The following is a 27355-nucleotide window of genomic DNA, read 5'->3' on the forward strand; positions in this document are numbered from 1 at the left end:
AATTTAGAAAAAAACGATTTCCTCCTTTAGTTTTTTGACTATCGTATTTAAATTTGGCAGACTAATTTATCTTATCTATTTCTACCAAACTATCAAATTTTATTGAAATCGGACTAGAAACATGTAAAATATGAGTATGAACGTATTTAACTAAGCGGTCCACAAGGCCAGAATTGGCCGTTGGCTAGTGGCGGCGCTAGAGTGCTCGTGTGTTTGTAGAGTGAGCGAGATAGCACATAGTATAAGACATGTAAAAACAATTTAATAGACATACATTTGGTGTTCGAAATTTGAAATATTTGTTTCACCAGGTGTATGGTATACCCAAGTCGACGAGTCGACTTACTTGCTTCATTTGTGTTGGTCTCTTACCAACTGCATTTCAGGTTTTTTGCTTGCAGTTTTAATGGGCTACCCTCAGACCCAAGCCTCAGACCGAGACCGAGACCCCGACCCAGGGCGCTAGTCACATACACAGACATACATACATAGATAGACAGACAGACAGACAGAATAGGAGAGGAGTTAAATTCTAAAAGAGCCGGGGGGCAAAACTGTTTCCCGCTTGCAATGCAATGATGATGATGATGATGATGCTAGTCTCTGATATCAATTATTTATGCCCCCGACAGACCTTTTTGTGTGTCCTGGCTGTGTGTGAGTATGTGTGTGGAGTATGAGTGCTTTCAACTGCTAAAAAGTATTCACAATATTTCCATAATATGCCGTTCGAAGACGTCAAACAAAAATGAATAACAAAAAATGTGCAATGCTTGCATTTGCATTGACTTGTACCCTGTACTTTAATGTTCCAGTTGGCCATACAAGAAACATGGAAAACTCATTTTTCGTTACGACTTAGGGATGAAGTTCTTTAGAGCTTATAAGCTTATCTCTGAAGATTTTGCCGAAGTAAATAAAACTTCTGGGATAGTATTAAGTGCAGTACCCATTATAATCTAACGTAATGTAATATGAAAACTTAAAAATTTTAATACTCAAAGTAAAGGATTCAAAAGCTTGCAAATAATTCTTTAAATTCAACACTATTGACAATCTGGCAACTCCAAAAACCATTAGGGTTCCCTATACGCTTCATCTATCCCGCCTTGCTAGCCAAAACACTGACTACAAATGTCCTTCATGAGACTTTTGAGATTTTGTCAGTCGAAAGTAAGAGATTTCAAAAGTTTTCAAGGCCGAAATCGATTAGCTTATTATTATTTGTCCACCTGGCAGCCTTAAAACCGCTTAGTATTGCCAACTAAAGATCGTTGAGAAGTTACCGTCAACATTACAAAGGGTATCTGTATAGCCTTTACTCTCTGATTTCCTTTTTTTCGCACAAATTGTTGTTGTTTTTTTAGCTTTGATAGCAGTGCATTAACCGCATTTTATATAGTCGAGAGACCCCAATATAGGAAACCATATAATATACACTAACTAGGTATGCGCTGCGCCATGAATGTGTTTGGCTGTGTGTTTTATTTTAAGGTTAAGTTCAGTCATTCGCCTCGTTTCATTAGATTTGCCTGACAAACAAAAACAACAAATACAACAAAAAAGCAAAAACCGCTGCCTTCTCTTGTTGTTTTTTTTTTTGTTCGTTTGCTATTATTATTGTTATTTTTGTTGCTGTCGTTGGGAATTGGAATTGCCGACGAGTTATGCATATAATTTGGTGTGTGTTTTTGCATTTTCCAAACGTGCTTTTCTTTGTATTGGCGTTTCTGGGTCTAGGCGCGCTGATTAGCTAAGCATTTTGAATTCAATATATGGAAATATCTAAATAGTCCCACTCACACTATATTAATAGACGAGTCGTCTATTGTTTTTAGCTCATTTAATGTGTGTGTGTGTGTGTTTGTGTGGAGGAAGGCAAGGTTTATTGACTTTGTTTATTAGAATTCGAAACAATGCGAAGGCGTTGTAAGCAACGCAAACTGCAATCACTGTCAAGGTTGATGTTTCGTTTGGAAAATTTTGACATTTTGTTTAATAATATATAAAAAAAAAATGCCGCCCAACGTGGGGCTCGAACCCACGACCCTGAGATTAAGAGTCTCATGCTCTACCGACTGAGCTAGCCGGGCTTATAATTCTCAAGTGAAGGTAATAAATTTACCGTAAGCATCCAAGATCGGGAATATATTGAGATCTATATTTAAGTGATCATCTATTTCAATAGGTTTTTAGACTTCGTTCAGATAATATGTAAATAAAGATACATTGTTATTGTTTTTTAAGGACATAAAGTACGCTTACAATGCTTAAAATGTTAAGAAACAAATTAATATTAGCAATAACTAATTAAAGATGTTTTAAGATGTGTATAAGAAGCAATGAAAAGGATCGAAAAATCCTGAAAAGTGAATACAAAATTAGTCGGTTTTACTTTCATTTGTTTTCCTAGCTTAGTTTTGGCTACATAGATATTTTCTGATTATATTTTTGAACTCTTCGTTGTATCGATTCTAACTGATCTTTAAAAATATAATATATATTCATAGTTCTGAACGTTTTACACACATCGTTGAAATTAGTTTTAATAAGACGATACACGAATTAATATAATTAATTCTATAAATTAAAAGTTTATGAAGAGTCCCCGTCAACTTAACGTGGCAAATAATTCATTGCCACATTTAAATCGCTTAATCTATTTACAAATTTCCAATGTAATTTTAATAAAATACAAGAGAATGAGGATCTATTTCGGATCCTTAGTCAATTTGCCTACGCTTCCGTTTGATGTTTGATTTCTGGCAGAACATTGCCAACAGCCCGGCTAGCTCAGTCGGTAGAGCATGAGACTCTTAATCTCAGGGTCGTGGGTTCGAGCCCCACGTTGGGCGAAAAATAACTTTTTTGTTTTTTTGGCGAAACATTCTTTTGCTCTGCTTGCCACTTGCAGCTTCCCTTGTTTTTGGTTTTGTTGTCTCTTTGCTTATTTTAATCAACGATTTGTTGTTTGTTTTATTCTCGGAACAGGAACCTACCCCAACTTATTTGGCCTTGTCTGTGGCAGACACTGCCAGTGGCATACGCAATGAGCCGAGCATAATGTTGAGGGTGGTTAGAGATAATGAAAGAGGGTGAGAGTGAGAGAGGGGCATGTCATGGCATGGTGGGGTAGGTTTCAGTCGCCGCCGCCGACAACATAAACAATTTGTCTGCACAAATAAGCTTTGCTTCTTGTTTTTCTTCTTTCTTTTTTTTTTCATTTTTTCCTCATTTAATGAATGAACAAATATGTATGTATATACATTCATGTAAGAGACATATGAAATATGTGACGAAAAAACAAGAAAGAAAAGATACATAATATCAATTCTTAAAGATTTTAAATTTGGACAAGGAACGAAATGCGTTTTACTAGAAAAAAGTATTTTAAATTAATGATTAGACAGAGAAATTCACCATCAATCTATTGATAGAAATTTAGAAATTTCTGAGTATATGTATAAGAAATCGCCCAAAACTAGTTTAGAGACGTAAGAAATGGAGCAGTTCAGAACAAATCGGAAAATATATCAAAATCATCTAAAAAGGAAAAGTCTAAAGTAAACTGGGCAACAGTTTTCAAGTTTTCAAAAATTAATCAAATGAATTAGGTATAATCCTAGAAACCATTTAAAATGAGAAGATTATCGGAATTAAAGGAAACGAACTCCCTTGAATGAAGAGTCTTTTTGATCCTAATCAGAATCACTCGACTATATAATAGGGCTTACGTGAGAATGAAGTGAAAATGTGTGAAAATCGTTGGGCTTTGTCATGAAAGTTTGCCCCTGGAGGGGCTTTTCCTGAATCGTTGAGACATCGAGGGAACCAATGTGCCACACTTGGTAAATTGTAGAGCCACATAAACCGTCTGCCAGCCTGATTATCTCTTCCTCTCTTTCTCTTTTTCTGTCTCTCTGTGTGTCGCCCTCATTGCTGGTTGTTGTGTACGGATCCCACGGCTCCCACTCCGACCACTCCCCGACCCTAGACAGCTCGCCCCTCTTGCAGCACTACTTCCTCTTCTTCTTGCTGGTTTTGTTGCATGGATTTTGTTTTGTTTCCTTTCGCACATTGTTTCGTTTTAATATTTTATAGCAATTTACTACTCCCCCTACACTTTTGTCTGAGATGGAGAGAACAAAAAAGAGAGACCAAGAGGCCCGCGCGTAATTTTATACATCATTTCCATTAGGAAGCAGTAAAATGCGCCAAACCAAGACAATAGAGGGGTCATCCCCCCACCCACCACCTCCTTTTGACCACAGCTAACTCAGAAAACAATTACATGGCTCCAAGACAGGAACCAAACGAGAAGGCAAGATACAGAGTGAGAGCGATATAGCCACAGAGGGGAGCTGCTGTGTCTAGACAAAGTTAAAAATAAATCAATGCCGTGCCTTTTGCCTTGCCACGTGTACACACACACACACACACGCTAACAGGCACGGAGAGGAACCTAGCCTTCTGGCCAGCCAAAAGCATCAAGCCCGGCTAGCTCAGTCGGTAGAGCATGAGACTCTTAATCTCAGGGTCGTGGGTTCGAGCCCCACGTTGGGCGCAGAACTAAATTTTTTGTCTCCTATATTTTTGTTCTCTCTCTTAAACAGGAAGAAGGAGCTTTACTTAATTGTTGTTGTTTTATTTTTAAAAACAATTTATGTTAAAAGAAAAAAATATCACTGAAAATGTTCCTTTCTTTGAAAAGCTAACAAATTCAGTGACTTAAATTTCAAGGAATGATCACCTTCTTAGCTTGAAAACTCTTTTGAGAGATCGTTTTTGAATTCTGTGCTCTGAAAGGCTAAAATTTTTGAAAAGGCTTAAACAAGGAGGTCTTTTAGACTCTATGATCATAAGGTAACTTAACAGTCTCTTATACAAAGTATACACACATATGTACATAGACATAAAGGCTTCTTTCTTCGTATAACCCTTTAACCCTTCAACCCTATACATGAAGGGTATGCAAGAAATTTGCAATGATACGAATCGTCTGAACCGACGCAATAAGTTTTCTGTGGTGTAGGTTAGGGCAAATAATACGAATACAAATACAAATACAATGCATGCAGCAGAACAACAGTAAGCCCCATGCCATCCACCCCCCTCCTGCCCTATCACTCACTCTATCTCTCTCTCTTTGTACACTCGCAAAACTTGTGCATGCATGGCCGAGTGCAGCGAGTGAAGATGGGGGAATAGAGAGCAAGAAAGGAAGAGCGAGAGCGACAGAGAGAGAGAGGCCTGGTGGGGGAGATAGGCACAGCACAGAACTTCAATAGGCCGTCATTGCCGGCAGCAAGCAAGCAGCAACTTGCAATTTTTACAAGAATGAGCGTAGAAAACGAGCAGAAAGAGAGACAAGTATACAGAGAGAGAGAGAGACAGAGAGCGCGCCTGCTGACTCGCTTGGATCCGCCCGATGTCAGGGGCATGAAGTTGCAATGAAAATGAAATTGCAAGCGGCGGTGCAGCCTATGTATAACACACACACACACACACTCACATGCACATTCATCTATGTATGCTTTATATTTAGTTACTTGTGTCTGGTTCTACTGCATCTATGTGGCACTTTTTTAGATACATATGTATCTACAAGATAGGTTTTTCAGACAGCAGCCATCTACATGGAGTACATACAATATAATTTTTTTTTTCGCTTTGCTCTATTTTCGCTTTCAATGGGAATGGGAATGGGATTGGGAATGAGTTGGGTCGGGATGGGATGGGATGAAATGGGATGAGACCGAAACTCACACTCACTATGCCAACCGATTAACTTGTGCAGAGATCCAAAGGAAAAGGGACACACACACACACATACAACACACACTCAGTTAAGTCGTAGACCAGTTTGGGCAATGTGCAGGTTAATGGGACTGCATAGATTCAAGTTCAGAATAAACGAGAGAACTTTAGTTAATCCTTTCGATATTTGTATGTATGCAAGGGCATACAAAGAAAGATACTAAAAAAAGGTATATACATATAATTAATTTACATATATGTAAATGAGAATTAAGCAAAACTCACTAAAGGGATTGAGTAACAAAATATATGTCTTACAATTAGTAGAGCGAATAAATACATACATATATTAAATACTATATATAAATATATATGTTTTTATATAGTAAAATCTTAAAATCTGTCCCTGATTACTAGTGTGCCATTCATTATTTTAGATGTTTTGTTTTATTTTGGGTTAATATTAAATATTTCAATTATTTCATATGTTTTATTTATGCAACTAAATAAATTAAACAAATCATCTCTTTTGTTAGATACTTGCTAAAGGCAAAGAATTTTGATAAAGATAAATGATAATAATCTTTGTCAGAATATATACAATCAAAATATATGTTAAATTGTGACATTTTTAGATTTTAAACTAAAATATATTTAAAGTGATAAACTAATAGAATAATTTCAGTTGTTGGGAATCATTTATTAAGTTAAACAAAAAGGCAATTTTGTTATTCACTTTTTTTTCAATTATTTTTTTTATCAATTTTTAAGTTAGAAAAATCTCAAAAATTTAACCTCAAAATCAAATTTTGTAGAAACTTATGTAAAAAAAATTAATAAATATGAATTTCATTTAAGTTTTCCATCAAAATTTAAACAAAATAGTTTTAGAATTGTATATTTCAGATAAAAGATTAATAAAAAAAGAAATATAATTTAACTATAACATTCCAAAGCAAATATCTTAAATCTAATTGTAAATAGAAATACCAAATTTATAATATACACACATAAAGATTTAGATCAAGAACGTAATTAACCAAAACTGACAAAGGGTACTTAAAACGTGCGAAATTCTGATTTGGATGAAATTGGTCAATAAAATCTATATTATAACATTTAAAACTATTCACTGGGCCGTTATATTTCACTAAAGATTTCAAAATGCAGTGTTTAAAATATGAAATGGTTGAAATTTTTAGTCACAAGTTTTCTTAACTAGTGCAATAGGAAAAATTATTGACCGAAATTTTACGAACTTGAATATTTTCAGGGTAAAGCTTAAGCTACTCGGGCCCAAAACGAGCTTAAACTACATAAATGTGGTATCAAACGAATGAGAAAAATTCCCGAGCACTACCTCAGGAGCTCCTTGACGATTTATTTCGTAGTTTTTGTGTAATTAACGAAGGAATATTAATGTTTTTAGCGGGACTATAGCTGAAAGTAGCTGTTTCCGGCTAAAAAAAACTGTCAAATTGTTGAGATAGTGTTGCCAGAAGCCAAATTTCGGATTTTAAATCTTGTGTTCGCACTATTTTCAACAAACGGAAAAATTGTTGAGTTTACAATATTTCTTGATTTTATAGAACAAATATAGTTTAGAATACAATATTCGGGTGCAAGAGCAGCCGATTTTATAATTTAGAGTTAAATATTTGTCTGCCGGGGCGGTCAAACAACACGCCAAATAAGAAATAGCGTTTGCCAACACTGTAATCTAGCTTTAGCCGATTTTTCTACTTTTCAACACTGAAATCTCGAGAAGCTTCAGTAAATATTTACCAAATAAAGGATATGGAATATAACAAAAACAGACTTTTATATAAATATCATTGGATAAGCAGTTTGATATCATAACTTAAACTTAATTATTAAATTTTAAAATGTTTATCCAAAATATGGTTTTCAATAGGGTATCTTATCTAACCTGGGGAACTTCAGGTATGCGAATCACCGATTTGGATTTCCTAATAAATAGCATCTTACACCGCCGTGATACTAGGTCCACTAGGCGTTTTTAAGTCACTGAAGCTATAGCTTAAAACGCGATTTATTAGCAAAATATTTCACACAGCTTTAAATGACGGGGTATTCTACAACATATCCGAAATTCATCCAAATCGGTGATTCGCATACCTGAAATTGTCCTTGGAAGAAGAGATTCCTTCTTTTGATTAGGCTATCTGTAGTTTTAATAGGATTTTCTTTTCGAATGTAATTTCAAAGTACACATTTGAATGGAAAAGTGGAAAAGAGAAATATTTTTATAACATTTAAACCATCCATAAACATTTTGGAATATAATATTTTGCAATCTCTTTTGATTTGCGAATTGCAGTTTGTTATCTGTTGAGGTTTTACTTTGAAAACTAGAGCAATATTTTTATAATTTGTTGAGAATTTCGAGGCAAAAAGGAAGTCTGCAATTTCATTGGATTATATAGATATATACATATATACATATAGACTTATGTACTCGTATATGCCATTTTTTCCCCCTCAGTGAAGTGGAAATGGAGTCTCGAACAAACTAGTTGAAGAGAAAGAGAAAACCAAATGAGGAATGGGACAGAGAGAGAGAGAGGGAGAAAAATAGAGAACGAGTTAATAGCGAGTTGTAGTAGTAGTTGTTGTTATTGTTGTCGTTTTTTTTTTTTTTTTTTTTGGCATGTGAAGGCCTACAAACACACATAAGAGCCAGAGCCAGAGCTAGAGCTAGAGCCAAAGCAGAGCCTCCAGAGCGGGGGAGAGAAATTGAGCCGTTGGAGCCGTTGGAGAATGAACGGAAGAAGACAGAGTGAGCGAGAGAGAGATAGAGAGAGAGAATGGCAAACACACACAAGCAGTTGTATATATGTATGTATGTAAATGTGGAGAAACGCCAAAGAACAAGACGATGAAAACAAAAAAAAAAAAAAAACAGCAATAGAAGACAAGTGAGTAAAAGAACGTGGGAGGAGAACAAGTAGGAGAGTTTTTGGGAGGGGAGTTCGTTTTAGTTTTTTTTTTTTGGTGGGTTTAATTGCAACTTACCGGATTCCAGAATAAAAACACTAACAGAAACAATTGAGAAAAATATTTAAAATTATTTACACTCGCACACACACACAAACACACACACACACACAGATACTCATGCACGGAGAGCACAACGCGACACAACAAAACAAACAGAGATACAATAAGAACAACAGCAACAAGAACAACAACAACAACACTGACACATAAGCACCTTCTTCTTCTTCTTCTTAATCTTCAACTGCTTCTGCTTCTTCTTATATTGCGTTTTGTTATTAACAATTTAAATTTTCGTTTACTTTTCTCTTTTGTTATTTCTTTTTTTTGTTAGTATTTTAAATTTTTTTTTCACCAGAGATTCTTCTTATTAATTTTGCTTCTTTTTTTTTTTTGTTTAATTTGGTTTGGTAGTGTTTTTTTTTATTTTGCTTTTTCGCTTTCGATTGGAGCTTTCCGTAGCGCCTCTGCGTCTGCACACTGCGAAACTCTGCGAGACACTGAGAAACTGAGAAACGCTGCCGTTACTTGCTGCTTGTTGCAGTTGTCTCTGAGTGAGCGAAATGTTTGCTTGTTTGTGGGTGGTTGGGAGAGGAGCGATTGCAGCAGCGTTTGCCAGAGAATGAGAGTTGCAATTGCAAGTTGCTGGAAGGGCGAGGGGTGGGCAATAGAACCGAACAAAACACGAAATGTTTGTGGCAAATAAATGGGAAAAATATTTTAATTAAACAAAAAAGATTGATTAAATGTAAAAACATGGAATTTTGTTATTTTAAATAACATTTGTTTAGATATTTTTGAGAACTTTTTATTGTTAATATTAAGTTTACAAATTTTGTCCAAGAACTGATAAAAGTTTAAGAAAGTATTTAATATTTATACCAAATTAAAATTATTAAATATTTTAAGATTAAGCTATTATACAAATGTCCAATATGAAATGTCAGATACAAAAAATAATTAGCTAAATTATTTGTTTAAACTTCTTTAAAAATTATTCATACATTTTGAAATCTTTTACTTTTTAATTTAATTAACTATTAAAATTTAGTTCAACCATTGTATTTCCTATTTTTTTAGATATTCATATTTCGTTAATATATTTTTAAAAAATACTATGAAAAATTTTAAAATATGTTAAAAACTTTCACTTTTTAAGATTAAGCAAATGTTTGGCCTTAAAAGTTGATAAATTTATTTTATTAATTGTTATTTTTCTGCTTCTTTATGTAACATTACAAAAACTTATGCTTTTAATGTTTTACTTTGATATATTTCACTTTTTTATTAATTTTGTTTACATGAGCACTGCTTGGTAAACTGCTTTTTGCCAATATGTCGATAACAATGTTTGATGAAAAAGCTTCTCATTCGTAAAGAGCTTAAACGTGCCGAAATCCAACACGGTCCTGTGGCGCAATGGATAACGCGTCTGACTACGGATCAGAAGATTCCAGGTTCGACTCCTGGCAGGATCGAAATACTTTTTTTTCCTATTTTTTAATAAATTTAGGTACATATATGTTTTGAATATAGAAATTAAATCAAACCATTAAATACCGAATTTTATCTGTGAATTTGAATTGTCAAAATTTATGTGCATTGAGTCAAATGTCAATGTCGAAATAAAAATATACTTAAATACATATACTTTGTGGGGTGAAAGCTACTTTTATATTTTCAAGCCAATCCCTTTTTGCATAAAGTTGGAGAGCAAGTGGGCGATTTGGAGTAAGTCAATGGCAAAAGCAAATCAAGTGGCATCATCATGGGGATACAAAAGAATGTTTGACTGTGGATTATGTTGCACTTACATATGCTAAACAGGAGAAAACTTTCAAACAGAAGCTGAGCGAAAACGAGGGTGCTATTGCACGCCAAGGACATTTAAGGTGAATACCAAATGACTTAAATTCAAGGACTTATTTGCATAATAGTAAAAAGTTGTCAAGTTGCAGTAACAGATTTTCACATAGCATAAAGATACAACCATTACAGAAAAACAATTTCGTTATCTACTATGTGCACATTTGCCATGCATAATAGACTAATGAAAAACGATGAAAAAAAAAGTCATTTTCGATCCTGCCAGGAGTCGAACCTGGAATCTTCTGATCCGTAGTCAGACGCGTTATCCATTGCGCCACAGGACCACATGTTATCAGCGCAGCCAATCTGGAAACTACTGCAAGCAGTGTAAGATCTCTTCTAAGCAGTTTTAAAAAATTAACGAAAAACTAAATTTAATTAATGCCTAATGGTTTTCCCTCCCAAAAAAAAAAATTAATTAAAAAAAAGCAAACAAAAAATTAAATTTCGATCCTGCCAGGAGTCGAACCTGGAATCTTCTGATCCGTAGTCAGACGCGTTATCCATTGCGCCACAGGACCGTGTAGCCCCAACAGTTCAAAATACAAATTTGAGCTTTACCTGTGGAGCTGTATGCAAGCTTATAAAAGCTTTTGTTGATGATTTACGCTCTGATCTCTGAATAGGCAGTTGGTCACCATCCAAATAAGTGCCCGGCTAGCTCAGTCGGTAGAGCATGAGACTCTTAATCTCAGGGTCGTGGGTTCGAGCCCCACGTTGGGCGAAAATTAACTTTTTTGCTTTTATTTTATCGCTATTTCATTGATAACTTTTAGGGCGCGACTTTTCAAGTTCTTTCACAATTTGGAAATATACAATATATAAATATTTTAAGTGAGTGATTCAATTGAATACTACGAATCACTGGTAATTAAATTTCATTGATAAAAAATGTTTTAAAACTTTAACTGTTGGGTTTTTTTCATGATAAAGTTTACACTCAATGCTCTAATCTTTCTGTAATGTTAGAAATTTATAGAAATTAAAAGTAAAAGTGCAATAAAAGGTTAAAATTCAGATAATTCTGCATTATTGCATATGTAATTTGCCATTTATGATCAGAATATATCATATGTATATAATATTGACCGAAGAAAGTAGAACGATATTCATGCATTGTTTGCTTAAGTTCTTATCTGCCAAAGACACCCAAACGGAATGATAATTTCTTTATTGTTTTTACGACTTTTTGGCAAAACTCGGAAGTATAAGAAGAAACGTTTAAAAGCTATTTATGGCTAATATTGTCATTCTATCTGTCTGATTATATTGATGGCTCATCGGCATTAAAGGGGTCTCGATTGTGATAAGTGTTTTGTTTTTTTTTTTGCGTTCTTTTTTTTCTAGTCAAATAATTGAGGTTTATGATGAAATAAAACTCAAGGAAATAGTTCAATATTTAAAAACTACAGAAGGTTGATTCTATAAAGGAGGAACCTTTTTTATAATATTGTTTATCCTATTTATTAACAGTCTTTGTCGATCTAATTGTCAGAAGGTTAACGACCAAAGAACCTTTTAAATATTATAGTATTTATTCTATTTACAATGTAATAAACCTCAAAATATAAAATATTATATAGATCTATAACCACAAGGTCGCTTGTTATATAATTTTATCAGTCTGCGCCTATTTTCTCTTCCCTTTTAACTATTCGCACCCAGAACACTTAATTCTTATCAAATTTATATGTTTTGCGGTCAATTAATCTTGATGTTCCGATGACGTCTCTGTCTGTCAATCTGGCAAATAAATTTAGGATGAAGTGGAATTGTGGGCACGCGATTCTCTCAAATATATGATTAGATAATATACCTGAAACAATTGAAGGGTCTACACGTTTGACAAATATTTATCATATAATTGAATGCTACTTGATAAATGATTAGACTAGATTTCTCTCTACATACGTGAGTTCCCTTACTACTACGCATTAGATTGTAAGTTTTTTGAATGGAAAGTTTCTAAATTTCAATACCATCGAACATAAGGTAGATCTTATCCTTTCTTTACTTAAAAAGTACTGATTACTGGGTCTTCTCAATGAAACTTTCCTTTATCAGGGAAAACTATGAACTTGCCGTTTTCAGAAAAAATTGGCAGCAATGTCCAAAGATCACACTCTAGAAACACTGTAAACTACAGCTTAATCGATTCATTTTTAATACAAGTTGGCAGCTCTGACCAGTTAGTAGGCATAGAGTAAGTAGGTTTCCTTATGGGTCACTCTTTTTGGCAATATTCCCAAGAGCATAGATTAACATAAGTAGATTACTAAACTCTAGAAGATTTTCACGATGGAAACTAAACAAAATCAATTAATGAACAACTTTTTTTTTAGCATGTGACAAAAGATTTTTTATTATTGAATCAAGTTCTTAGATCGAGTTGGCAGTGCTGACCACCCAAGAGCGGAGAACAGCCACATCGGCATACACTCCAGGATAGCCTGAATAAGCACAGCCATAGCCCCAAGAGACAACACCGACCAGAAGACCACCAGAGACCAATGGGCCACCGGAATCACCTTGGCAGGCATCCTTGCCAGTGGAAGCAGCGCAGATCATGGTGCTCTTGATTTGACTGCCATAGCTGTAAGAGGACGAAGCGCACTGGGCCTGGCTGACAATCTTCAGATTGACATATTGCAGATAGGCGGGAATAGAGCTGGAACCGTAAGAGGTAGTACCCCAACCAGAAACGGAAGCAGCAGCACCATTAGCCGGATTGTAGGTGGCTAGTCCGATGGCCTTGATGGTGGAGCCAAGGCTGAGGGAAGAGCTCAGACGGATGACGGCAATATCGTTGACCATGGTATTGGCATTGTAGCCCTCGTGATTCTTGAAAGCAGCAACCTTGGAGACAACGCCGCCGGAGCTCCAGTAGGTGGAGCCAGCACGCACCTGCAGAACGGAGGCCGACACAGATTGCAGACAGTGAGCAGCAGTCACAACGATATTGGCCGAGTAGATGGAACCACCGCAGGAGTGGGAGCCACTACGCTGCAGGGAGATTTGCCAGGGGAAGCTGCTGATGGTGGTAGCAGTGCCTCCAACAATGCGACCGTCCAACTGGGGCAGAAGACCATCGGGAATGGCAGCACCAAAGGCGCAGGCCACGACTGACAACAAGATCACAAATTTGAACATGTCGGAACGTAAGAACTGAACTGATTGAAAGCCAAACGGCCGATTGCGCTTTTATATAGGCCCCCAAAGTGCTTGGCCTGTGTTATCTTTCAAGTGGTAAACCAAAAACGACTGTGATTAATGCAATTTATTTCGTAGAAATTTTCAAGGGCCTAGCAAGAGTTTACAAGTCATCGGCGGTCTTCTCGATCCACTCATGGAAATGGGCAACATCGGCATAGACACCTGGGTACCTAACATCACCGCATCCATAGCCCCAGGAGACAACACCCACAAGACGGCTGCCGGAGACAAGAGGGCCACCAGAATCACCCTGGCAGGCATCCTTGTGCTCGGCATATGCACAGATCATGGTATCCTTGATCTTGCGACCATAGCTAAACTTGCCCGAGGCGCATTCCTCACGGTCGACAATCTTCAGATCGACAGCCAGCAGATGATCGGGAATGGTGCTGCCACCAGATTCGGTGGTACCCCAGCCAGAAACAACAGCGGTGGCGCCATTACGGGGATTCGAATCAGCAATGCCAATAGCCTTGATGCTCGAACGGAAGCTCAAATCGGATTCAATGCGAATGATGGCAATATCGTTGATCATGGTACGGGAGTTGTAGCCCTCGTGATTGCGGAAAGCCTTCACCGAGTGTACACTGCCACCGGAACGCCAGTAAGTGGAACCAACACGCACCTTCAACTCATGAGCCTCAATCGATTGCAGGCAATGGGCGGCAGTGATGACAATGTCGTGATTGTAGATGGAACCACCACAGAAGTGGGAGCCACTGCGTTGCAGCGACACTTGGTAGGGATGATCCTCAATGCTGGTCTCATAGCCACCAACAATACGGCCATCCAATTGGGGCAAAAGACCCTCGGGGATGGTGCCACCCAAAACGCAGGCAGCCAGCGACAAAAGTACCACAAATTTCAACATGTTTCTTTCGATTTGAATGTCCAACTAAGGAAATTATTCTCCTTATATACTAAAAATCGGAAGAAAAAAAAAGAGGGGCGCGAATAATTATGGGCTTACTACATAATCTAATCGTCTTAACCTTAGGTCCTTAGATATGCCATTGATACTATTCCAAGTGATATTCAAAAATGTCCAGTCATAATGGGTAGAATGGCCTATTACGGAAAATCCCCCCTCTTATCAGAATGTCAAAAAACTTGTCAAATTTTCAAGTGGTTTCTCTCAATTTTTTAGGAATACAAATTGCTATCACATTTCTTCGGATTTATATAGTAAATCCTATCAACGATCCTTGAAACATAAATCCTTCTTTGGGTTTACTTTGATAAAGCCGCACAAGTATTTCGAATCCCCTTAAGTATCGAAATCTTCTTGAAACTTGGCAACTTAAGTGTATATTTAAGAACAGTCGATTACATTCCATAGATTTTGAAAGATTTTCAAAGTGCACATACTTATTGAAACTAAGGAACTATCGAACTTTTCTCTGGTTTTTGAAAGATTTTACAATAAGGAAGAGTTTTAGTTTTATTTTTGAAAAATTACTCCGTTTCAAATGGATACTCATATGAAGTTCCAAATTACTGTATTTTCAAATTTTCTGACTTGCATGCTTAAAGGTTGCCAAGGAAGTAGTTCGTCGTAAAATTATGAGCCCTGGCAACCCTTAAAACTGTTACAATAATAAACCGATTGAGATGAAACAGAATGTGAGAACACCAAATGCAAAACTAAAGGGAAATTTCTCTTGATTTTCTTTTAAAAACGTTTTTAAAAACGAGATATTTATATAGATATCTGATATATATTAAATGCGTCAGATTCGCTCAGGTTTGTCAGCGCTCAGGTGCAACATGCCCGGCTAGCTCAGTCGGTAGAGCATGAGACTCTTAATCTCAGGGTCGTGGGTTCGAGCCCCACGTTGGGCGAAAATACATTTTTTTGCCAGTTTCTATATCAGGCAAGTATAGCGAAAGATCCAAAAAATATTGAAAGATAAAGTGAAAATATTGTAAAAGAAAATATAGAAAAAAGCAGATCGAAAAACAGATTCAGTTATCCCAAGAATTGTCGAGTTTGCAGGGTTTCATCAACGAACGAAGCAATTATTGTTCTGGTTAAAGAATTAGTCATTGCTACCTCACATATTACTGATTTTTTGACAAAATTGAACATTTTTTAACTTGCTCCTAACCCTTATAAGATAAAAAAAATAAATCTTGGTAAAAAAAACTTTTACTTCGATCCTGCCAGGAGTCGAACCTGGAATCTTCTGATCCGTAGTCAGACGCGTTATCCATTGCGCCACAGGACCGTTAATTAAGCACGCCCCAATTGTTACAGCTGGGTGAATCTTTTTTTAATATTATTTAAAATGTCTTTAAGAATTTCATGTAAATTTTAAAGAAATTCGGCTATTAAAAACCTGTTTAATAAAATTTTATTTTATACATATTTTATTTGGCCACTAAAAAAACAATTTGAAAAAAAGATCTTCGATCCTGCCAGGAGTCGAACCTGGAATCTTCTGATCCGTAGTCAGACGCGTTATCCATTGCGCCACAGGACCGTTGGTCGCTGAGCGTTAAATGCTTAAAATGAAACCAAGCGTTTGGGCCTATGTTTAATTTAACATAAACTGCTTAAGCAATGCTGATAAAGCAGTGCATACTTTTACAGTGCGCAACTTGAAGAATCTACATACAAGCCTATGAACTGCTTGAATGTGAAACAAAATACTGCCCCGAAAGAAATGCTATAGCTTTAACTTTCTCTTAATAAATTTATATTTTTTCTCTTTAAGAATAGAGAAAACAAATGTTAGGGCTTTGTCATACAAGTGCAATTGTTGCCATTGCCATTACAATTAAAGAAAAATTTAAGATTTTCGGATTAATAAATCTACTAAGTAGGAAAAGGAAAAGTTAAAACTTTCCTGTTGATTGTGACAGTTTACAACAAATTAAAAGATATAAATGGATGTTCAACTGCTTTTGGCTCTTGGGATCAAGGTTGTGAAATCTTTGCTTCCAATTGAGAATTGAACATTTTAGCTTTAGTTGTATGAAACTTCCAGTTCAGCAGACGCGATTATATAAAGGTGGCTACAGGAGGAGAAATTTGTTACACAAATACAAATTAACACTAAAGTACCTCCCCGAATCTCCCTTTGAAAGCGATCTATGTATGTACATATATATATATAAATATATATTTATCTTTCGAAAGCTTTAAAGTAAGCAATTAATCTTCAAATTTCAAGTGCATGTCTCAGCATATAGTCACCCTAAAATCAATTCTAGGATGACCGATTCCTTGTGGTCCATCCAAATATGATGTAGATTTGCTTGAAATTTGCAATTTGATTCTCAAATCTCAAATATTTATATAAATGCATCCTAGGAAGAGTCCTGCAGCTCTAAACACATACACAAAATGAAAGTTTGATCTCAACCTATAAGTATCTTACAAGGGAAACTTCAGGTATGCGAATAACCGTTTTGGATGAATTTTCATATTCTTTATTTTCCTAATAAATCACGTTTTAAGCTATAGTTTCGGTGCTTTATGGGTAAAACGGTGATTCGCACACCTAAAGTTCCCCTTGTTAGTGTCAGGCGCACGCTAAAAAATGTGAGAGATGAAAGCCTCTTTTGAGCGCCTAAAAATAGCAAATAAAATTATATGGAACCGGTCTATAATCAAAAGGGGGAGAAAAAGTACAAACAGATTCTAGATTTCACGCAATCAAACATGCAATTGTCTAAAGTTTTAGAGTCATTTGAAAAAGTAAATAATTTAGCAAAACGTAATCGAAAGTTTAAAATGTTTTTTGTTATCCACAATAGTTAAAGCGGAATTGGCTAAGAGCACACTGAAACTGTATATCGAAAGTCGTACTCAATCAGATTTCTTACAAGACACACACAAAGCTCTCATTCCCTAGCCATTTAACCTTGTCCATATCCTTGTTATCCCTATGCATAACACCCCAAGGACTCGACATGGACAATTATCCTTCAGAACAGAGACAGAGGGAGAGAGAGAGAGAAAGAGAGTAGAGAGGGTAATGTTTCCCTCATTTCTATTGGCTAACCTCGGGAGAAAATGTCATAATGGCAAGCCGCAGCAGTGGAAAAATGTTCTTTTTGTTGAAAAAGAGGATGTAAAATGCAACAGCAGCTGCTGTAAGGACATCACACTCGTCCTCATACTGTGAGCACTTAACGCATTTAATGCAATTGTCAATTTACTCTGAGCGACGACAAGTGCGAGAGTTTTTCCTCGACTTGTCGAAATGGAATTGTTTGGAATGGGTTAGGAGGGAATGGATTCCTAATGAGTGGTTAGTTTGTGTCCTCATCTAAAGAGTGCTTCAGTTTAGCTAATTATGGACTAGAGTTCTTATTTAATACCAGGTTATTAGGTGAGCAGTTTAGTTAGTCCTTCGTTTTATTATGATATTAAAGCTTAAACTGAGGAGAAGAGTGTTTTAGGTTTAGATACATATATTAAGTGCTAAGTGCTTAAATGCTTAGACCTAAATATGTAAAAAGATGTTGACATGAAAAAGTTAATAAGAATAACTAAACCCGTTCCAATTTCAAGTAAATTTCATCTTTAGATTGTAGAGCTGGCGAAAGTGGAGCATAAACAATTGATTTGACAGTCTTTTCACAGGTTTGAACTCGATAATGACGTAGCAAATGGACAAGACCCAATTTGGATTGCAGGAGACCCAATCGCATGCCAATGCAATTCCGAGGACCTATTCCAAATGGCATATAGGCATCCATATTCAAATTGTGACGATTTTCAGGATCAAAACGTTCAGGATCGAATTTATCGGGATCTGGCCAATACTACGAAGGAAAAGAAATAAATTAGTTAGCGAAAGACAAGCGAAAAGAAGTCCTTAGACTCACCTGAGGATCACGTTGAATGGCCAAAACACCTATATAGACAGGCATTCCATTGGGAACTTCCATGTCGTAGTAGGGTTTCAGATTGAAACGTTCTCCTTCAGCCGGCTGAATGCATTCCCTTTCAGCGTAACCCACAATGGGATACAATCTCAAGGTTTCATTTATCACTTTGCTTAGATAAGGCATTTCCTGTATTCTCTCATAGCTGATGTGATCCTCTTCACCGAAGTACTCCGAGATCTCTGAACGTAAACGGTCCTGAGCTTCTTTATTCTTGGCCAGCTCGTAGAGAGCCAAAGCCATGGTCGATGAACTTGTCTCGTAGCCAGCTGTTTGGAAAACTGCCGCTTGGGCCACCAAATAGTCCATATCATGAGCTCTATTTGGTTTATGTGGATTGTCGGCAGCCTCTTTCTTCATGGCCAGGAGAATGTCCACCAAATCGTTACGCTTCACTCCCGATTTCTCACGTTCTGCCAAAACATATGTGATACTTTGACGTATGAACTCTGAGGTTTTCTTCGAGAACACCTTGACTCGAGCCAAAGTGGCCAAGGCTGGCAACACAAAGATAATGGCAAAATCCAAAGCACGACCCAAGCTTGGCGTGAAAATGGCCTGATTGTGATCAAAGAATTCACTTTTAGCAGCAGTCAACGAATTTGCTTTAATGCCAAATGCTATAGTAGCTATCAGATCGGTGGTGAAACGAGCACATATATTCTTGATCGGTACGACAGAGCTCTTTGAATGTTTAGACAAATTGGTTTCCAGGTCTTTGGCTATCTACAGAAATGAAGTAGGGAAAGTTATAAAAGAACAGAAGGAAAGATAAGAGCGACTTGCCTCGATCATCAACGGATACATTTGTTTCATCTTGCCACTGGTGAAGACAGGCGAAAGTTTTGCTCGAAGATCTTTCCAATCGGGATTGCGAACCAAAAACAAATTATTATAACCCAATTGGTCATTGTGTGGATCGGTAGATAAGGCTCGATTGGCAAAGTAATTGAACTTCTTAATCATCACCGTCTTGATCAGTTCCAAATCACGTATGAGCAGAGCAGGTCGATGTGCCAAATATATTCCAACTAAAGGTTCCTTCTCGAATCCGGGTTCTTGGTGCAGTTCACTCACTTGCAGGTAAAAGGGAACTTTACCCTTGAAGAGGTTAACCATGTTGCCCAAAATGGGCACTGGTTTGATATACTTCACTCCATGTCGCTCCCAGTAAGAGTAATTCCATTTCTGCCAAATGTAGAGAATGATGGCCAAAGTGGCAAGAAGAATTAATGTTTCCGCTAACATGCTTAGCCCTGCTCAAGCGTTGGACACAAACTGGCAAACAATATATCGAACAATTGCGATCTACAATTTTTGAGTGTGCCTTCTGTCTGCTGATAAACAAAACCAAATCGTTTTTAATACTGCTTGGTAACAATGATTAGATAAAAGGTATACTTTGTTCTTAAAATCTACTGAAAGAGAGTTTATTAAGCACGTCATTGATTATTTTCATGTACCTACTACTTAAGTTTGTTTTGGTTTGATAGGTCACTTTGTTTGTGGGGAACGCCTTGAATAAGTGAGAAAGTAAGAGAGTCAGCAACTAAGCAGGTTAGTTAATAATTGAGCATAAGAATTTAAGAAAGAAAATGGTTTTCCACTTTTTTACGACGTTATGAAGTAGCCTTTAAAATCATTCATTCATCATGCTCAGATCAGACCTAGGGCGATGAAAGTGGAGAACGTAGCCCCTTATTGTATGCAATAAGACGTGGAAGTATTCGCTTTTTGAAACATGTCAAGAAATTTTGAAATGTTTTGCTTATATCTTCCAATTTGAGAATGGAAAAATTTCCAAGAAATATTCAAAAATGCATGTTGCGAAAGTGCAAAAAAAAAGCATTTTATATTTTATTTAATTATTGACATAAATAATAGGAAGAAATCCACTATAAATAGTTAAACCCGTTCCAATTTCAAATAAATTTCATCTTTAGAAGACACAACCGGCGAAAGTGGAGCATAAACAATTGATTTGACAGTCTTATCACAGGTTTGAACTCGATGATGACGTAGCAAATGGACAAGACCCAATTTCGATTGTAGGAGACCCAATCGCATGCCAATGCAATTCCGAGGACCAATTCCAAAGGGCATATAGGCATCCATATTCAAATTATGACGATTAGAAGGATCAAAACGCTCAGGATCGAATTTGTCAGGATCAGGCCAGTACTGCAAAAGGGAAGAAAAATAACTTAGGTAGAGAAAGGCAAGCCTTGAAAAGTTCTTCAGCTTACCTGAGGGTCACGATGTATGGCTAAAACACCTATATAGACAGGCATTCCATTGGGCACTTCCATGTCGTAGTAGGGTTTCAGATTGAAACGTTCTCCTTCAGCCGGCTGGATGCATTCCCTTTCAGCGTAACCCACAATAGGATACAATCTCAAGGTCTCATTTACCACTTTGCTTAGATAAGGCATTTCCTGTATTCTCTCATAGCTGATGTGATCCTCTTCACCGAAGTACTCCGAGATCTCTGAACGTAAACGATTCTGAGCTTCTTCATTCTTGGCCAGCTCGTAGAGAGCCAAAGCCATGGTCGATGAACTTGTCTCGTAGCCAGCTGTTTGGAAAACTGCCGCTTGGGCCACCAAATAGTCCATATCATGAGCTCTATTTGGTTTATCTGGATTGTCGGCAGCCTCTTTCTTCATGGCCAGGAGAATGTCCACCAAATCGTTACGCTTCACTCCCGATTTCTCACGTTCTGCCAAAACATATGTGATACTTTGACGTATGAACTCTGAGGTTTTCTTCGAGAAGACCTTAACTCGAGCCAAAGTGGCCAAGGCTGGCAATACCAAGATAATGGCAAAATCCAACGCACGACCTAAGGTTGGTGTCAAGATGGCTTGATTATGATCGAAGAATTCACTTTTAGTAGCAGTCAAGGAATTTGCTTTAAGACCAAACGCAATAGTCGCTATCAGATCGGTGGTAAAACGGGCACAAATATTCTTAATAGGTAACACTGAGATGGTAGAACGTTCGGACAAATTTGTTTCCAGGTCTTTGGCTATCTACAGAAGTAATGCGAAAAAACTTAATGAATAAATATAGCGAAAAGCTAATGAGACTCACTTCTATCATCAACGGATACATTTGTTTCATCTTGCCACTGGTGAAGACAGGCGAAAGTTTAGCTCGAAGATCTTTCCAGTCAGGATTACGTACAAAGAACAAATTATTATAACCCAATTGGTCATTGTGTGGATCGGTTGATAAGGCTCGATTGGCAAAGTAATTGAACTTCTTAATCATCACCGTCTTGATCAGTTCCAAATCGCGTATGAGCAGAGCAGGTCGATGTGCCAAATATATTCCAACTAAAGGTTCCTTCTCGAATCCGGGTTCTTGGTGCAGTTCACTCACTTGCAGGTAAAAGGGAACTTTACCCTTGAAGAGGTTAACCATGTTGCCCAAAATGGGCACTGGTTTGATATACTTCACTCCATGTCGCTCCCAGTAAGAGTAATTCCATTTCTGCCAAATGTAGAAAACGATGGCCAAAGTGGCCAAAAGTACTAAACATTCCGCTAACATGGTTTGCCTTGCTCTAGCGTTCGACGTGAACTAATAAAGAAACAAGCGAATCACGAACTAAAGTCTTCCAGTAGGCCTTCTGTCTGCTGATAAAAAAATCGTGTTCAATACTGCTAACTAACAATGATTTGATAGTATTTATAACTATTTAAAGAGAGTGAAATTGTGAATGTCATTGATGAATTCTATATTTTGCTTAAGTTTATTTTGGTTCGGTAGGTCAATTCGCGTTTGGGGGAATACCTTAAGAAGGTCTGATAAGAAAAGTAAGAGAGAGAGAGAGAGAGAGAGAGAGAGAGAGAGAGAGAGAGAGAGAGAGAGAGAGAGAGAGAGAGAGAGAGAGAGAGAGAGAGGAGAGTGAAGAGAAATTCGAAATATTTATTTGTTATCATTTGTTATTGAGCAAAAATCAGAACGTAGAACAAAACCAGTTTGGTTACTTGACAAGGTTATTAAACAAACTTGTTTGTTTATGCGAATTAGCTAAGGCGGCTTATTAATTAATCAAGATGAGGCATAAATGTTAAGCAATCTGATTGAGTCTGCCTATTATTAAAATCAGAGACTGTTATGATTACAAAATCATCTGTCATTTGACTCTAGAGCCGTTGAGAGGATTTTTGGCGCCTAAGGTAAGAATTTGAATCGGCGCCTTTTGCCGATAGTTGGTAAAAAGGAAACTACCTAAAGTTGTTACCATATTCAACGGCCTTTGAGCTACAAATTTGGTAGTTCAAGGGGCAATCTATTCAATCGAAAATAATAAATATTCTTTACTTAATGATTTTCCTCTCTTCTGAGTCTATTATCTACTTTCTGTATGTAAGCAAGTAAAATAGTTTAAGTTTTGTTAGTTCAAATTTATTTTAATTGTAGAATATCACATATTCTTGATAACAATCGACTTTTAAAGACGCTCCAATTTTCAAAGGATGTCCTCTTTGGATGTCATAGTAGGAGTTAGCGGATTAAATGCCATATTTCTCAGAGTCTTGTCACTCGTCAAAATCCGATGATTTCGAAGCAAATGAACCAGACCCAATTTGGATTGTAGGAGACCCAAACGCATGCCAATGCAATTGCGAGGACCAATGCCAAAGGGCATATAGGCATCCATATTCAAATTGTGGCGATTAGAAGGATCAAAACGCTCAGGGTCGAATTTTTCGGGTTCAGGCCAGTACTGCAATGGAATTGAGTATAAGAGATTGTCGTTGAAGCATGGTTTTACCTTACCTGTGGATCACGATGAATGGCCAGGACAGATACATAGACAGGCATTCCATTGGGCACTTCCATGTCGTAGTAGGGTTTCAGCGTGAAACGCTCTCCTTGGGCTGGCTGAGTGCATTCGCGTTCAACGTAAGGAACAACAGGATATTTACGTAAAGTCTCATTCACCACTTTAGTTAGGTAAGGCATTTCCTGTATCTTCTCATATTCCACAAGATTCTCCTCCCCAAAATAGTCCGAGATCTCTTGACGTAAACGATCTTGCATTTCCTCATTCAAAGCCAATTCGTAAAGAGCCAGAGTCATGGTTGATGAACTTGTCTCATAGCCAGCTAATTGAAAGACTGCCGCTTGTGCCACCAAATAATCAATGTCACGGGCTCTATTTGACTTGTCAGGATGGGCTGCAGCCTCCCTTTTCATGGCCAAAAGTGTGTCAATTAGATCGTTACGTTTCACTCCCGATTTTTCGCGTTCAGTCAAAACGTAGTTGATACTTTCAGATATAAACTTTGTGGTTTTCTTAGAAAAAACTTTGGTACGGGCCAAAGTGGCCAAAGCTGGCAATACTAGGATGACGGCAAAGTCAAAGGCACGCCCCAAGGATAGTTCGAAAATGGCCTGGTTCGCTGCATAGAATTCACTATTCACGGTTGTCAATGAGTTCGCCTTCACGCCAAATGCAATGGTCGCTATGAGATCGGTAGTAAAACGGGCACACAGATCCTTAATCGATAAATCGGAGCCATTTGGACGACTCGATAAATTGGTTTCCAGATCTTTGGCTACCTATAAAAGTAAAAAGAAATAAACTTGTAAAATAAAAAGAGGGATCAACACGATTTCTAGTTGATCTCACCTCTACCATCAATGGGTACATTTGTTTCATTTTGCCACTGGTAAAAACTGGAGAAAGTTTTGTCCGAAGTTCTCTCCAATCAGGATTACGTATAAAGAACAAATTGTTGTAGCCCAATATATCGTTGTGAGGATCTGTTTGTAAAGCACGATCCGAGAAATAATTGAACTTCTTAATCATCACCGTCTTGATCAGTTCCAGATCACGTAACAAGAGAGAGGGACGATGTGCCCTATAGATGCCTATGAGAGGTTCCTTCTCAAAGCCCGTTTCATTATGAAGCTCACTCAATTGCCCATAGAACGGAGCTTTGCCTGTTAACGAACTACTCATATTACCAAGAAGGGGCAATGGCTTTATATACTTTATTCCATGACTCTTCCAGTAACTATAGTTTCTCTTCTGCCATATGTAGAAAACAATTGACAAAGTGGCCAGCAGTAAGAGAGTCTCCGCGAACATGTTTTAGCTTTCGCAAGCAACTGCCAACTGCCAGTAACTGATAATTTTCTCTGAGTTTATATAGAATCGAAGCAAGTTAACCCCCAATAGACAGTGCCTCTGGTTTTTGTTTTTTTGCTGTTAAAAATACAGTATTTATTTTGCCTAATGGAGATGACTGGGCGAAAATGAAATCTCCTATCTATTATATTTAAACCTACCTCATGGCGAACTGATCAATTTTGCTAGACTCTCTACAAAGTTGAAAAAACGCATTTTCATTTAGATTAGAGAGTGATGATTACTCTGCTAAATATTCGATTCGAAATCAAAATGTCTCAAGTCTTTAAACCTAAATCTATTTCGCTCAGTTTTCTGTTCGAAAGGGTATTTTAAATTCGTCACATGTGACATGGTTTGTTTACTCTTTTAATTGTTAGTGTTTGAAATATTCTTTGGGGAAGACCATGACTTGTTGAATAATAACTAAAGAGACTACTAAACTTGTCATTCATTGTTTTGAACATAAACGAATTTGTAGGGAAAGGTCATGGAACTTTGTAAACAAGTATGACCCACTGACTTCTATATAAATCGAATTACGACGGAAGAGGAGGAGGCCTTGAACTACGATAGAAAGTCAATTGAAATAAACCGCCAAAGCTAACAATAAGATGTGAGAACTTCTCCATTGAGCTACTTGGTAGAAATAAAGTTCGAAAATCGAAAAGTTATTAATTCGCGGCCACCACTGTATATACATTATGGGGTCGGTAATGGTTTTTTCTATATAAACATACATTTTAACGACTTGGATTTACCATTTTAACCCTTTAAATTTTAAAGAATCGATCTTATTTTTATACCCTTGCAGAGGGTATTATAAAATTGGTCAGATGTTTGTAACGCACAGAAGGAGACGTTTCCGACCCCATAAAGTATATATATTCTTGATCAGCATGAGAAGCTAAGTCGATATAGCCATGTCCGTCTGTCCGTCTGTCCGTCTGTCCGTCGGTGCGTACGCGTTTTACTCAGCCATCTTAAGAGCTATCGGGATGAAATTTTTTTTGGGAGCTTTTTTTTACCCGGGTGAGATAAAGTATGAAAATCTTTGGGATCGGACTACTATATCATATAGCTCTGGAACAAAAATTTTTGCAAAAATTGGAGTATCCCCATGAAATTTACCAATATAATAGAATTTGATATAAAATCTCAGATCCCAAAATTTGACCCTGATCGGATAAATAGAACACAAGTTACAGTCTATATAAATCGGTTCAATCGCTGCCGGCAGCTCTGCTTGCTGCCTACTACGTCACCATCTGTTAACAGAGCACATGCATACACACACAGACGCAACGCTACATAAACTGTATGTGTATGCGTGCGTTGCTTTGCTTAGGGAATGAGGGAAGAAGAAGAACAAATTGTACATAGTATGAAGAGTAAAATTGTTTTGTTTGTATATTAATGAATTGAGTTGCAGAAAAGAAATTTTGAACATGTGAAATTATTATTGTCAAGGACTGCAAGGGTATATAAACTTCGGCATAGCCGAATTTAACTTCTTTGATATTTCATATCTTTAATTATCCAAATTAGAAGATTTTACCCATTGAGAAGCTTAGGGAGTGCAGAAACTTTAAAAAGTGTTGAGACAGAAAGATGAGGAACAAATTTGGAACTTTACGATTTCGCTCACACAAGAAGACAATTTTTATGGTTCTTCATCTCGAACAATAACCAACAAATTACAGAACGAAATCCAATGAGTTACTTGGGAGCCGTGTAAATCGAAACTAAAGTAAAAATATTAAAGAAGCTAACTTCGACTATGCCGAGTTCGACTATACATAGTAGTAAATTTCATGGGGATACTCCAATTTTTATGAAAAATGTTTCTTCTAAAACTATATGATATAGTAGTCCGATCCTGACAATTTTCATACTTTATCTGCTCCGGGCTATAAGTAGCTCAAATACCAAGTTTTATCTCGATAGCTCTTAAGATGCCGGCTTGAAGTTGATTTGCACAGACGGACGGACGGACAGACGGACATGGCTATATCGACTCATCTTCTCATTCTGATCCAGAATATATATACTTTATGGAGTCGGAAACGTCTTCTTCTGTGCGTTAAAAACATCTGACCAGTTTTATAATACCCTCTCCAAGGGTACAAATAGAAGCTCCAAGCAACCCTTGAGAAACCGTTTTCTTTCGAGTTACATTTGAATGAACAAATCATTCACTTTCGACTGAGAGCTTGTCCGACAACATACAAATTGTATACAAAAAAATTTACTTTTGACAAAGAAATTTCTGGGAATTTTTTAGTACGTCGCATCAAGATGTGGTTAAGTATTCTTTGGACTGATATCTTGCTGGTTCTACAAGTGGTTAACAATGGCTTCAAGGATCTCATGGAGAAGATATATCTGAAGTTCGCAGAAATTATTACTAGTTTGACTGGCACTTTGGTCTATCGTGTACTGATTACAGGA

At 37.0% G+C, this 27355-nt stretch overlaps 4 protein-coding genes and 10 non-coding genes across 14 annotated transcripts; 5 read left to right on the forward strand and 9 right to left on the reverse strand.

Moving 5' to 3' along the window:
• Nucleotides 1–2020: 2020 nt before the first annotated feature.
• TRNAK-CUU (transfer RNA lysine (anticodon CUU)) lies at nucleotides 2021–2093 on the reverse strand. Its single transcript has one exon. It is a non-coding gene; the product is annotated as a tRNA-Lys (tRNA).
• Nucleotides 2094–2782: 689 nt separating this feature from the next.
• On the forward strand, nucleotides 2783–2855 carry TRNAK-CUU (transfer RNA lysine (anticodon CUU)). The gene has a single exon. It is a non-coding gene; the product is annotated as a tRNA-Lys (tRNA).
• Nucleotides 2856–4491: 1636 nt separating this feature from the next.
• On the forward strand, nucleotides 4492–4564 carry TRNAK-CUU (transfer RNA lysine (anticodon CUU)). The gene has a single exon. It is a non-coding gene; the product is annotated as a tRNA-Lys (tRNA).
• A 5616-nt stretch (nucleotides 4565–10180) lies between these two features.
• TRNAR-ACG (transfer RNA arginine (anticodon ACG)) lies at nucleotides 10181–10253 on the forward strand. The gene has a single exon. It is a non-coding gene; the product is annotated as a tRNA-Arg (tRNA).
• Nucleotides 10254–10855: 602 nt separating this feature from the next.
• Nucleotides 10856–10928, reverse strand: TRNAR-ACG (transfer RNA arginine (anticodon ACG)). Its single transcript has one exon. It is a non-coding gene; the product is annotated as a tRNA-Arg (tRNA).
• Nucleotides 10929–11092: 164 nt separating this feature from the next.
• On the reverse strand, nucleotides 11093–11165 carry TRNAR-ACG (transfer RNA arginine (anticodon ACG)). Its single transcript has one exon. It is a non-coding gene; the product is annotated as a tRNA-Arg (tRNA).
• A 130-nt stretch (nucleotides 11166–11295) lies between these two features.
• Nucleotides 11296–11368, forward strand: TRNAK-CUU (transfer RNA lysine (anticodon CUU)). The gene has a single exon. It is a non-coding gene; the product is annotated as a tRNA-Lys (tRNA).
• Nucleotides 11369–12975: 1607 nt separating this feature from the next.
• LOC137575980 (trypsin alpha-like) lies at nucleotides 12976–13825 on the reverse strand. The gene has a single exon (XM_068288779.1). It carries the CDS (start codon nucleotides 13792–13794, stop codon nucleotides 13024–13026), a length of 771 nt encoding a protein of 256 aa, XP_068144880.1. The 5' UTR covers nucleotides 13795–13825; the 3' UTR covers nucleotides 12976–13023.
• An 81-nt stretch (nucleotides 13826–13906) lies between these two features.
• Nucleotides 13907–14749, reverse strand: epsilonTry (epsilonTrypsin). The gene has a single exon (XM_068288777.1). It carries the CDS (start codon nucleotides 14726–14728, stop codon nucleotides 13958–13960), a length of 771 nt encoding a protein of 256 aa, XP_068144878.1. The 5' UTR covers nucleotides 14729–14749; the 3' UTR covers nucleotides 13907–13957.
• An 877-nt stretch (nucleotides 14750–15626) lies between these two features.
• TRNAK-CUU (transfer RNA lysine (anticodon CUU)) lies at nucleotides 15627–15699 on the forward strand. Its single transcript has one exon. It is a non-coding gene; the product is annotated as a tRNA-Lys (tRNA).
• Nucleotides 15700–16012: 313 nt separating this feature from the next.
• On the reverse strand, nucleotides 16013–16085 carry TRNAR-ACG (transfer RNA arginine (anticodon ACG)). Its single transcript has one exon. It is a non-coding gene; the product is annotated as a tRNA-Arg (tRNA).
• A 182-nt stretch (nucleotides 16086–16267) lies between these two features.
• Nucleotides 16268–16340, reverse strand: TRNAR-ACG (transfer RNA arginine (anticodon ACG)). Its single transcript has one exon. It is a non-coding gene; the product is annotated as a tRNA-Arg (tRNA).
• Nucleotides 16341–18254: 1914 nt separating this feature from the next.
• LOC137577904 (uncharacterized) lies at nucleotides 18255–22404 on the reverse strand. The gene is made up of 7 exons (XM_068291464.1): nucleotides 21850–22404; nucleotides 21003–21788; nucleotides 20668–20937; nucleotides 20224–20272; nucleotides 19543–20012; nucleotides 18697–19482; nucleotides 18255–18633 (listed from the first exon to the last, which is right to left on the reverse strand). Exons 1-7 carry the CDS (start codon nucleotides 22309–22311, stop codon nucleotides 18358–18360), a joined length of 3099 nt encoding a protein of 1032 aa, XP_068147565.1. The 5' UTR covers nucleotides 22312–22404; the 3' UTR covers nucleotides 18255–18357.
• A 752-nt stretch (nucleotides 22405–23156) lies between these two features.
• Nucleotides 23157–24914, reverse strand: LOC137575977 (probable cytochrome P450 6w1). The gene is made up of 3 exons (XM_068288775.1): nucleotides 24404–24914; nucleotides 23548–24333; nucleotides 23157–23494 (listed from the first exon to the last, which is right to left on the reverse strand). The coding sequence occupies exons 1-3, from the start codon at nucleotides 24863–24865 to the stop codon at nucleotides 23237–23239; spliced, it is 1506 nt and encodes a 501-aa protein (XP_068144876.1). The 5' UTR covers nucleotides 24866–24914; the 3' UTR covers nucleotides 23157–23236.
• Nucleotides 24915–27355: the final 2441 nt, after the last annotated feature.

Source organism: Drosophila tropicalis, unplaced genomic scaffold (genome assembly GCF_018151085.1).
Source record: "Drosophila tropicalis isolate 14030-0801.00 unplaced genomic scaffold, ASM1815108v1 contig_593, whole genome shotgun sequence".
NCBI lineage: Eukaryota > Metazoa > Arthropoda > Insecta > Diptera > Drosophilidae > Drosophila > Drosophila tropicalis.

Bases quoted from the DNA above. Each gene is read 5' to 3' on its own strand.
- LOC137575980 (XM_068288779.1), bottom strand. From the start codon at position 13,794: ATGTTCAAATTTGTGATCTTGTTGTCAGTCGTGGCCTGCGCCTTTGGT.
- epsilonTry (XM_068288777.1), bottom strand. From the start codon at position 14,728: ATGTTGAAATTTGTGGTACTTTTGTCGCTGGCTGCCTGCGTTTTGGGT.
- LOC137577904 (XM_068291464.1), bottom strand. From the start codon at position 22,311: ATGTTAGCGGAATGTTTAGTACTTTTGGCCACTTTGGCCATCGTTTTC. The intron at 21,789-21,849 runs GTGAGTCTCATT...TTACTTCTGTAG, and splicing joins TGTATCCGTTGATGATAGAA to ATAGCCAAAGACCTGGAAAC. The intron at 20,273-20,667 runs GTTTAACTATTT...CACTTATTCAAG, and splicing joins TTTATTTGAAATTGGAACGG to GCGTTCCCCACAAACAAAGT.
- LOC137575977 (XM_068288775.1), bottom strand. From the start codon at position 24,865: ATGTTCGCGGAGACTCTCTTACTGCTGGCCACTTTGTCAATTGTTTTC. The intron at 24,334-24,403 runs GTGAGATCAACT...TTACTTTTATAG, and splicing joins TGTACCCATTGATGGTAGAG to GTAGCCAAAGATCTGGAAAC. The intron at 23,495-23,547 runs GTAAGGTAAAAC...ATTCCATTGCAG, and splicing joins CCATTCATCGTGATCCACAG to TACTGGCCTGAACCCGAAAA.